This window comes from Danaus plexippus (assembly GCF_018135715.1).
Source record: "Danaus plexippus chromosome 22 unlocalized genomic scaffold, MEX_DaPlex mxdp_33, whole genome shotgun sequence".
Classification (NCBI taxonomy): Eukaryota; Metazoa; Arthropoda; class Insecta; order Lepidoptera; family Nymphalidae; genus Danaus; species Danaus plexippus.
The window spans coordinates 1,671,503-1,684,164 of record NW_026869856.1 but is presented as its reverse complement, the minus strand read 5'-3'; the positions used below and the strand labels follow the sequence as shown (position 1 = coordinate 1,684,164).

The window sequence follows — 12,662 nt, the reverse complement described above, 5'->3', positions numbered from 1 at the left end:
ATTTTTTAATATCTAAGCGAGATAGATACATATTCGTACAGTTGTTTGTCGAGGATTTATGTATGGAGTTCCTAAAAACCATGAATATTTAGATTAAACTGAGGACACAAAGTAATACTAAGCACTTAGACATTGTGTTTTCACTCCTTTAGCAGGATTTCTTAATAGAAAAGTATTTTTTTAATGAATTAATTTTTTCCTGGGACTACCTGCAGTGACATCCATAGTCTGTCAGATGACGTCATATATACACGTCATGAAATGTACAGATGCTTACCCTTGATCCCGCCTTAATTAAAGAGAATTCCAGGATAAATATCTGATGTTTAATCTACATTACTTAAAAGTTTTATCAAAATCTGTTGTATGATTTAACGTGAAAAAACATCACATCACATACTTCATATTTGTACACAAGCTTTCCTATTTACTCATATTATATTTTTTGAATTCAAACTAAAGGTATTGTCGATGAAAATTAACAATTATACGAAACTCAGATAGAAAATAAAAAAATATGTAACAAAATTGTCTTGAATAGATATGAAAATTGTTCAGAAACAGATTTTTTTTTTAATTTATAATCTGATGCACGAAGACATGTTTCCATCAAATACATTATCAATAAAAAGTAAAATAGATTGCAACATATCGAGATAACTATATTTTCAAATTTGGTTAAGTAGAAAGAGGAGCTTGGACAGTACATGTGAGCGTTTAACGCGCGCTAGATAGGGGCCCCTTGAACCTACACCTGGGTCGCAAGTCCCAGGCACTGTTGAAGCTCCTCTCCCTGCAACGCGATGGACCATGCACCCCACAGTGAATCCATGGAATACTGAGAGCTTTCGTCTTGGATTGTTTCGAAAATTGTCAAATTATACAATGATACTTCGTCGAGAATTTCTTAAATGAATGAATTTTGAGGTAAAATATGAGTTATAATAAAAATATTTCAAACTTCAAACTTCTAGCGCGCGTTAAACGCTCGCCTCCATCGTCCAAGTTCCTCTTTCTACCTAACCAAATTTGAAAATAACCTACTAGGGCTTCCTTCGAAGAATAAATTGAAATGAGTTCTGGACAGGCCCCTCCTTTAGTAGGTTGTAGAGACTCGAGAGTAGTCTTTTAGTAGGTTGTAAAAAAGACGTAGTATCCGAAAAACTAAACTTCATTTAAATATGTATACGAGAAAATCTAAGATAATATTAAATATAGGTACAATTATAATACCCATACGTGTTGTTATCAATTCGTTTGTCAGTTAACATTTGTTACTTGTTTGTAAATCGATCTTTCACATTACAAGTCTCTGTTGGTCCCCAATATGTATGTATTCTAAGGTATAATTTATGTACATGATTTATGTTTTTCAATAATTTTATCTGTGTCTACTGACATGAGAAAGATTTTGTAAATACGTAATGTGAAAACTAAGTCGGTCGAATATTGAGTAGGCAACTATGTTTTTGGAGTATCTAGATAATTTCAAATAAAATATAAGGAATATTACTTATTCTAAGTCCGCTTCGTCAGACTAAGCGTTACCCGTTTTTAATAACTTACGTTAATTCTATATTTTATCAATCAAAAACAGTTTACTCAGCCCATGCTACCTCAGACTAAGCGCACAATGCTGTGGATTTGATATTCTTGTTTCTTTTCTGGGTTCTAATAACATATTCAGAATATTATCGGACTTTTTGAATTCCTTCGTTGCATGGACCTCGCCAATAAACCCCCTATCTATTGCCGGATCTGACGCGCCACAAGACGGCGTTTTATATTTTCTTTCTTTTCAATCTTAATGAATTCCATCATCTATCTTATTGCTTCGCTCTACCTTCTTTATGCAAATGATTTGCAAATTCATTACAGGACCTTTCTGCTTATGATGCTAGTATTATATTCTTATAAGACCACACGTGATATCCCTCGGGTTTGGTCATTTACGTCGTATAGTTATAATGCACTTAATATGTTTCAAACATACAATTTATAAAAAAATTCACGGAAGTTATTGCCACTGATATTCTAATAAAGCCTCTGAGATGCTTAAACAAAGAAACCCGTCTACTTCACAATGCATCTTTGTATTCGTGTTTCCAAACGACAGAAAGAAAACCTTGAAAAAGTTCCGGATGTCTTGAACATCCAAAAATGACTTAAAATTTATGTAGCGCCCGCTTCAAACTCTCCCTTAATCGTTAATGCTCAAACTCTGAAGCACTCAGAATAATTTTTACGGATAACGATAAATAAATAAGTGGTGGGGTGAATTTTATAGTCATTCATACTAAAACTAACATTCAGCCGTGAATTAGTCCGTGTGGACCAATCCATTGGCTTAATACAGATACAAATGTGTACTTAAAATATACACATGGTAACGATCCGCCAGACATTAGTAGCATGTCACGTGACTCTAAGAAAAACATCTTGACTCGTGAGTTCCCGTAGTAAGAGCAGTTTTCGGGATGAATTAAAGATGATATCCTGATATATAATAATAATGTAAATTCTATCAAAAAGTCCTTTTCGTATAAAACAGTGAAAAACAAACACATATTATTGTGTAATGAGATCTAAGACTGTCGCGAGTATACGTCTAGTAATCCGAAAAATATCAGTTTCGTTTAAACATATTATAGGAATTTTAATTTAATTCAACTCTGTTAGCAAACTTTTGTATTTTGATATAAAAAAAAACAATCTTCGGACCAAGTTTCACTTTTATAAAATAACTGAGACACCCTTTTTTAAATGTTCTTAAGCCTTGATTATTTTTGAACCCCGACGCAAAAATAGGGTTGTTATGAGACGGACGTCGATGTGTGTATGCGTGTCTCTGTCTGTGGCATCATATCTCCCAAATGGATTTACCGATTTCGATGAGGTTTTTTTCCCTTGAAAGCTCATTTCTTTGAGGTTTTTAGCTATGTTTGGTTAATATCGGACCACCATTATAAGAGTAAGAGAGTTTACAAAATAGTAAGCCTTTTATACCTATTATTATTCGATTGTCTAACGTATGCTAGTATAATCGTTAAATTTAATGAGTTTTTGTACATCCTTTTTATTTTAATAGTACATTAGAACATAAGTCATTACTGTAATTTTCATTGTTTGAGGAGTGTCCTCGCGTGTTTTATAAAGCCTTATTAAGGCCTTAATTTTAGCAAGTAAACGTTACATGAAAATTGAATATGTCATGTTTCTAAAGGCGCGCTGTAAACGCTATTTCCCCTTCCCGCTATTGCTGTATACAAATAAAAATATTAAAATGTATTCCTTTATTAGATATACAACTGTCGTAAATGAAGTTATGTAAATATGTTCGACTATTAAATAAAATATCAAATATATATATATATATATATGCCTTTTTTTTACGAAACGTATGACGAAAGTCAGACAAAATTGATATTTTTCAAGCAATTCCATTTTAATATATATTTCCTGTATCTCTTTAGCTCGATAAACAGATAATTTTTTTCTTATTCTTTTAAAATTATCCGTTACAAACGAACATACAGACATACATTAAGAAGATTGAACGTAATGTAAACAGTTAAATTATTCCCGAAGGTTGTTACGCCGAATGGTTTCCCGGGAAAATGAAAATGGATCCATCCTGTATCTTGGAAAACATTTGCTATGTATGAAATATTTACATTAAATTAATATAAACAACATCAAAGATAAACAGTTACGTTCAAAAAGAATTTAAAAGGATACGTAACTGAATTAACACGACCTAATTAATTAAAGAGCGAAAAGATAAAAGATTAAAAGATAAAAATAATATTGTTCACATATTCTTATCAAGTAAAATAATAAAAGTAACTTGATTCTAACATATAACAAAACATGTTTATTACATACAATCGTAACACATACATTATTATGTATCCAGGCTACGCGGAAAGTGTTCTACTCCCTTGAGCTCCTCACGTATAAATAAAAGAAATTTTTTGGGTAAAAGTAGGTCGCTTCATCCATATTTTGTTGTACTAATTGTGTTCTAGGCTTGATAGAACTTCCGCCTGAACGTATCTTCAATCAGAGATTAACGGTTGATTTGATTTTAATTATGAGAACATATTATTGTTGATTGGAAATTTAATTACAATTCGTTTCATCAATGGGAACAGCGGTCGACAGTTCCTGTTATATTTATCTGATGAATTACGACAATGACAATACTGGAATAAAGATTTTAAGACTGTAAAGCGGATTTCTTAAAGGTAATGCAGATTTGATTAGCTTTATTTAATATCCAAGACCAATTCTGACGTTAAATGTGTCGTTAACAACAAATAGCGGTAGTATTTTTATGATTTAAGTTAGCGTGGTTGTAATTAACGTTAAATAAATTTTCATATAAAGTTACTAATAGTCTCGTGATTAAAGTTTGCTTATCTACTTGAATATCGCTACGTATATTGTTTAAAAAACTAAAAATTAAAAAATTAATTGAATGAAGTAGTAAGACGAGGTTGTAGTCGGTCATTAGATCGTATTAGACAGATAAAAAAAGCAAATATAATTCTGGGAGAATACAGTTAACTAACGAACAGGATAAATTTAACAGTGTGCAGTAATCGTACAGGTTTAAATAGACTTTAATTTACAAATTTGACGTTTTTTGTTGTTACTATAAAGATTAATGGTACTGCCTTTTATATAGTTATAATGACGTAGAGCATTAGACGCCACACTTTTTGTAAATAAGTACAAATTTGTCTTAAAAACGAAGATATACAAAAAGCAATTGTATCTTTTAATAATCTCTTCCAGACAACGTTATTTTAGTAGGATTAAAAGATAGCATTGAAAGTGTTGCATAAAATAATAGTTTTCTTTTGTATGTATACAATAGGTAAGAATATTAAATTGTAGCCGCTACCCGCCCGGTCGCGAGTCATAAAATACATAAATTTAAAATTTTCATTTTTAATACCCACCCCCCTTTATAAAATGCACTCTCAGATAATTCCTACATCACATATAGGAGATTCCTACAAAATTTGGGGCATATGGAGTTAGGTTTATTTCAAAAACGTGAATTTTTCAATTGTCAACATTGAAAAATTCACCCCTGCCCAAAATATTTACGTATAGAGTATACTATCACAATAGTGTTAGAAACAATAGGATCGTGGTAGGACAAAGGTTAATTCGACTTATCGTTTGACAGAAATAAACGCAGTTTTTGCAGCAACTTCAAGCCGAACTTTTTTGAGAACTTGTTCAGCTACAGTCACACTTTACACACATATACTTACAATGTTCATATTAGTGTGGAATAAACATTATTTTTAAATTTTAGGTTTTAATTGATATAAATGTAACATTTTTATTGTTATTTATATTAATTTTGAATACTTTTTATCGTTACATAAACGCATATTATACATTACATTATTATATTTTCTCATTAATATATATATGTATATATATATATATAAATAGATTATATAACACAACTTACCTCTATTTATTTCCTACCACTACTTTCTATCTTAACACTATCTGACATCAAATTTATAGCATGTAAGTGGAATACTTATTTTTCTTTAAATAATTCGTTTTATTGATTTACTATTAGCAACTTTCATGACAATTTAAACTTTACCACGCTAGCAGAAGATAATATGCTATTATGTAAGCTAGTATTACAAATAGAAACAAAATGTTTCTTACTAAACTATCTTGAAGTATTATCATATATATTTGTATTAATTAATTTTCAAAGTAAATTGATTTTATTTTTGTTAACTCAATCTATTAATATATATCGGCGCAATTCATTTTATTTGAATAATCAATAATTGAGGGTAGTTGAAATTATCAGATGTCACCCGCATTACCGCCTGCGGTGGTATAAATAGAGGCGACAATACAGATTACAGAGGGTCTCGCTCGAGCCTTTCCAGGGATCGGATCTCTTCGATATAAGGGATTCGTCAAACCGTCTACGAGGTTACCTTCAAGAGTCTGAGTTCCTGACGACATTCAAGAATAAAGTCATTGATGACGTCACTCTTTCTAAAATCCTTGACTTAGACCCTACTTCGACATATATATATATATAACATAAGATTTCTAAAAGGTCTTCAAGAAAAAACTAAATTAGCTCATTGAAGAGTCTAACACAATGTTTAAGACAAACATATATAATTGGTTATGAGAAGTAACAAGGGCGTTGATATTTCGTCTCTTGTAATTTATTACTCATCACTTAAATTGTTCCTATCGTCAATCGTCGACATTGCAATATCAAGTATGTATGGGAATTCAAAAACTATGTTTCAATAATTTTAATTTTTTTTATATGATTTATATTTTGTAACGTGTATCAAATAATGTAACCATGTTAATAATACACTGCGAATCAATTTAACAAGTCGTTTGACTTTCATTAGATAGATGACGAAATAAAATATGGTTCTGCATTTCACATATTATTATATATTAAATCGTGACATTTATTAAATGTCCACTAAGCAAATTATGATCTGACAAGAAGTCTCGTATTTTTCTCGCCAACACCAATAACATTATATAATTCCTATGTCTGTTAATGTTTATGTTGTTTGATCCAAATGTAACCAAAATTAGATTTTCTCATTAATCTTTTATTATACGTGGTTGTTCGTCGCTTGTCATGTTTGTGGTGTTGTACACCTACATCAGACTGTGATTTAAATGATTACGAAAAATTTACGACACAATTCAACTTCAATTTGTCATAAAATATTATATATGTTCTTCTCAAATTTTTAAAGTTTAAGGCAATAATATGGCTAGAGATAAACCACATAAGTGAGTAGCCGCGGGGTATAGAAATGTGGGGGTCGGATCACGGGGAGAAGAGGGTAGATCGGGTGGCAGGCGCCTGTTGTGTGATGTACACGAGCTGTATACACATTACAAACCAGACAATTCTTAAGATATGTTACGTCATACAGAAGTTCATGCATGATTCATTGGGAAATTATAATTTTGTCAATTAACGCGGAAAAAATGTTTACGAAATGTTCTTATTATAATATTCTATAACATCGGTATGAATATTTTAAGAATAGTACAATATATTTCTGCCTTTCAATTCTGCATCTTTTATTTTTCGTCTGAAGAACAAACATATTTGTCAAAGATTATAAAGCAATCGGGAAATATTTTATTAAGACCCTTACCTGTAAAATATATTTTCTAAATCATTGAAACCTAAACAGTATTACAAAATACATTGAATATTAAGTGTTCAATATGGCGTCGGAGAGTACTGAGTGCTGTTATAGTGTGTTCTGATGAAGAAATTTAAATCTACCGTGAGGAGGTGGCGATTAATGCGCCTGTTTCGAAAGAGAGACGCTGAGATTATTTATTAATATCTAAGCGAGATAGATATATTTATTTGAATATAATTTAACCAAATGTCGTTACAGGCGAGACTATGAAGATCCTACGTGTCTCGAATTCGTCTCAGCATTGCCATACAAATGTAAAATATAGCATAAATTTTACACATTGAATTCTTTTATATAGGGTGAGCGTTTAACAAGCGTTAGATAGGGCTCTTAAACCTTCACATAGGTCGCAAGTCCCAGGCACTGTTGAAGCTCCTCTCCCTGCAATGATGGACCCGGCAACCGCACGGTGAATCCATCGAATGCTAAGAGGTTTCGTCTCTTGACTCTCAATACTTACGACCAAAATCCTGAAGTGACACAATCATGTTGTGCAAAGAGTACATTGCTGTTTATACACTCCTAGCTAAATTCAAAATGGCTTCGTCTATAACAGTGAAGTACTAATTTACTATAAGCATACAAGATTGTTTTTTCCGTGGTGTGGTTTGATTTAAACCATAATATTCAATGACAAATCGTATCAATATAATCCGATAAAAAGTCGTTGTTTAAAACTCGGAAACCCTCAGTTGTCTGTTAGTATTCGAACTTTTGTGAAGACAATGAATGCTCATTATGACTCGCAAAGCGCCATTGACTTATGCTCGCAGTCACTACATACAAAGAAGCTACCCTACATTCCATGAATTAATTATAAATACATTCATTCATAGAACACATTTAAATTCGTTTTTTCTTTTCAAAAATTTTTTTTTGAATGTTCTAATTTCTTACTATTTATCAAACCCAAATTACTCACCGTTTTACTTCTTGTCTATTTTAAATGAATACTTTATTTAAAATCTGATAGTGGGACCACTAATATTACTTTAAAAAAATCAAGAAGGCATTTCTTATTATTCACTATTTCATATTATCCTTCTGTGATTTGCATGTATGACGTTTAGTTAGTTTCTTTTTGCAAATTAATGTACCTACATACAAAGATAAATATGAAATACAGGAAGGTATAATGTAGGTATGTTCTTAATATGGAACCTACTCAAATCGAAATAGGACTTATGGGTAGATTTATTATACTTTTATAACAATGCTGGCTTTGATAAATATTTATAAAACGGTTTCTTTGTCCTAGGCATAACGAACTACCTTCAAGTTTTTACTTAAAATACAAAACTGATTTAACATTCTGCGTCGACGGCCTCGCTTTGGTTAAACTTAAATGAGTGTAAAAAAACTTTAAAAATCCTCGAACAACAAAGTTAGAGTTAGATATCTCTCTCGAAACTCTAGAAAATGAGTGATATAAAAGCCTTTTAGAAGAATAATCAAACAGAACGAGGGTTAATATTTACTTTAGCTGTTTAACTTTTTACATCAATGCAGACTTATAAAAGTATAACCACTAAAACTATGAAGTAATTATCATTTAAGCCTGATCTTAAATTACGAATCCGAGACTCGCGACAATATATATATCTATTATCTACGTATAATAGAAGCAGGTATTTCAAATTGAACATATTTTATTTCTTGACCGACATAATTCACAGACGTATTATTAAATATTTACAAAACAAAGGTTGCAATTACTCAAATCTATCCCTTACTCTATTTATAGTGTTCTGTAGACAAGTGATATATTTCAAGGTGTGGGTTATGTCTATTTACATCGTGGTTAAACCAATGTAGTCCTTTCAGATATTTCTCCACTTATCTTCTTCTCAGACTCCGAATTTGATACGATCTAATAGCTGTTATAATGCCTAAACCAACAATTTATATTTAATATTTGTTACCAGATACATCAGTGACGCGGCAAACATCAATAGAACCTGTGCCGTCAACATCTGGGACCCCTGCACATCTATCACGACCGCCAGTTGACCTTTTGGCTTTGGTAATTATACAATAGTAGTAAAATTTGTCAGAATATCGCTAACGACCTACTGCAGTACCGTCAATTTCATGTATCCTGTCAATCCTGATCTGAGATTGATGTCCAAGAAAAGTACCCCAAAAAAACTGAAGTTTTTGAAGGTTCAGGTGGTATGTTGAACCAATCATTAGGTCAGAATAAAAGCTCTCGCCATGCCTTACAATTACAGGGCTTAGTTTGAAACTAGTGTGGTAAAAAAATTGGTAATTAGCTAAACATTATGGTACTTTCTCTTTAAACCCTCAGACCCAGTTTGAATCTGTCACTTGTTTGTCATTTTATAATATGAAAATATAATTTTTATTCTTCTCGTATTTTTTTTTCTCATTAATTCAGATTGAAAATTTATTACTTGACGTAATTGAAAAATATTATTGTGGTAGGCTTAAGTAACGAAAATTTCTAAGAAATTAATGCTTGTTTTGTCGAAGTAAAACGCATATAGTAGACTTTAAGAACATTTTATCTTTTTGAAATTATAAATGCGGAAGTTTTTGAGGATGTGTGTAAGTATGTTCGTTGCAGTTTTACGTAAAAACTACTCAATGGATTCTGATAAAATTTTACAGTTATATAGATTACATATCAGAATGACAAATAGGCTCTAATTCATCCTGGAATTAGACCGAGTTGTCTTGGATTCAAGGCGTAATAGTTGAATTGTTTGTGACGTCACATGACACATGTTATGGTGTGTCATAACAGCTGTTTACTTTACAGTAATTTTTATAAGAATATCTTCATTCAACGGCTACTTTTACGATGTAATAATAACCTGTAAAATTTTGGACTAAAATTATTTTCAAATTTATATTCTCAAATCTACATGTATAAATGCTTTAAGCAAAAAAAAACATTAACGCATTCCATGATTTTTAAAATGTAAGCTTTGCGTATATTTGTAGGTAATTTTTATTATTATTATTTCTTTTTTCATTCGGTCTGGTAATATGATGATAATTGTCTTTTATTGAATAACAGAATTTTACCGTTAACGATCACTCATAATAAATTTAAAACGAAAATCGCATTTGAATTGGACATTTTTAATCGATATTGAGTAATGTTTAAATTGTTTAAATCAATTTAATAATAATATAAAATAAATTTTTACTCGTCTATCTATGTCTATCTCCGTCACAGTGACTATTTTATGCTAGAACAACTAATTCTTTGTTATGAATGACCTGATTGCATCTGAAAAAAATCGGACTTACATAAATATCTAAAACATATTTACTATTTGATTTCTACGCAATATCTTTCCACTTTACTTTGAATCGGATCAAAATTCAATTATGATTTCATATATAGTTTTTGTGTAGAATTGTTCATGAAATTGTTAGACTAAGTCCACTCAGAATTAATGATATCAGTAGGTACTAAATCTTAATCGATGTAGATTTACTACGCAACACCACACCAAATATATTCATTATTAAAATTTTCTACAATCACTTAGTGCATATTTACCATGACGAAGTACTTAGGATGATAGTCTCGACATTACCATTGCTTTAAAGTTAGGTATGTCAGACGTTTTCATTGTCCCGCCATCAAAGTAAAATTGGAAAATATAATTATAAGGGTAATTGACGTTATTACTTTGACAAATCTAAAGGTCGTTACCACAAATTCAAAACATAACGACTGAGGTGAAGTTTGAAATCTATATAAATACATTCCATAAAATCATCAAAGAAGAAACTTTCCGAGTTTCAAAACTATTCGATTAAGTTACAATAAATGCTAGCCAACTACATTATTAAACGCTCCTTTATCAGAATCGATCATGGACAACTCTATTTGTTCTGGAGTCAATGTCTTTGCGCCATAGTAATAACCCATTTCGTTGTTAAATTAAAACAAAACAAACCTTCATTGAATGAACTACGATTACTAATACATTAACAAAATTGTGTGTATTCAGTTTCGTATAAAAAGTAATATGTGAGTTTTTAGAAGCCTTAACCTTATTTATACTATTTTCATTTCTAATTTTAGTCAAACCTTGAACTTTATCATATATTCCTCGCTGAATAAATGTCGGTTTACTGAATAATTCATGTTATTACTTATTGTTTGAACTTTGATGTCATGTCGACATGTTAGGCAACAACTGAGGTTATTATGCAAAGAGGTACATCAAAATTAAAGCTCTTTATTTTCATCAGGCGCAATAAAATACAAGAACTCGTTCCATATATTTAGAAGAGAGAGTAATTAATATAAAATACGAATTGTTTTTTTTTTATTTTCAGTATGATGAAACAGTATAACATATTTTAAAGATGACAACTGAATATTTTGTATGTTTTTTCCTGTAGGAACCAGACGAAGGGCAAAAGTTGCGAGAGCAGCAGTTACGACAATATTCCTTTTTTCAATTAAGGATACATTTAAAGAGAGGTCAAAACCTTATTGCCATGGATAAAAACGGTAAGTTACACAGAACACTTTGGCTGCACCAGATCAAACACTGACACGATTCAATGAAAAAGAAAAATATCAAGCAAAGCTATAACAATGGTGTGCAAACTATCACCACACTCACGTATGTAAATTATTCGAATTGAAAATAAAAACACGCTTTATATTAAAACCTATCTTCCAGTTTTATTAACTCAGTAATTTCACTTGATTCAATATACAAATTTCTATAAAAAAATACTGTATACATTACTTTGTTATGTATTATATTATTTTAATTTCGCACTTTATATTTTTTATTGCAATTTATTAACGCTTTGGCTTTCCTATTTCCCTAGCATTGCATTATTCTTTGGAACACAGATAATATCATATCACAGTATATTTTATCGTTTTATTCCCGTACATTATCACCTTATTGGCTTTAAAGTAGTACTAACACTGTACGCTAAGGTAATAGTTAGTAAGATAAAATTTTATGTTATATAAAAAATCTTGTCAGTAATTATGAAAACAAAGGAATCTTTTCAAAATTGTTAAACATTTATCATATTTTTGTACTGTGACCCCCTTCCCTATTAGGCTTTATTTATTATATTATGTTGGCTTCTTAATTTTTTTCTAATACCTGTTTTGTCGGGTGCCAAAACCAGGTTTGTTGTCAGGAACCAGTGATCCGTACGTGAAATTCAAAGTTGCTGGAAGGTTGCTTCACAAATCCAGAATAGTTTACAGAGACCTGAATCCTGTTTGGGACGAATGTTTCACTGTGCCCATAGAGGATCCTTTCCTTCCGGTACAATTAAAGGTATGCTTCCAACCTGTGATGTCCACATAAAACTACAATGGACTCAAAACTCTCGTCGTCTTAAATTTCCCGCCGTTAAAACCCAACGTCAATTCTATCCAATAGT

General features: G+C 31.0%; 1 protein-coding gene across 5 annotated transcripts in view; it reads left to right on the top strand.

Moving 5' to 3' along the window:
* LOC116773460 (multiple C2 and transmembrane domain-containing protein) overlaps positions 1 to 12,662 on the top strand; it is a 67,299-nt gene that overhangs the window by 33,770 nt on the left and 20,867 nt on the right. For all 5 annotated transcript variants that reach the window (XM_061528810.1, XM_061528811.1, XM_061528809.1 and 2 more), the window contains 3 exons: positions 9,182 to 9,279; positions 11,646 to 11,757; positions 12,402 to 12,556. In XM_061528810.1, the coding sequence (XP_061384794.1) occupies positions 9,182 to 9,279; positions 11,646 to 11,757; positions 12,402 to 12,556 (365 nt within the window). The remainder of the gene's footprint in view (positions 1 to 9,181; positions 9,280 to 11,645; positions 11,758 to 12,401; positions 12,557 to 12,662) is intronic.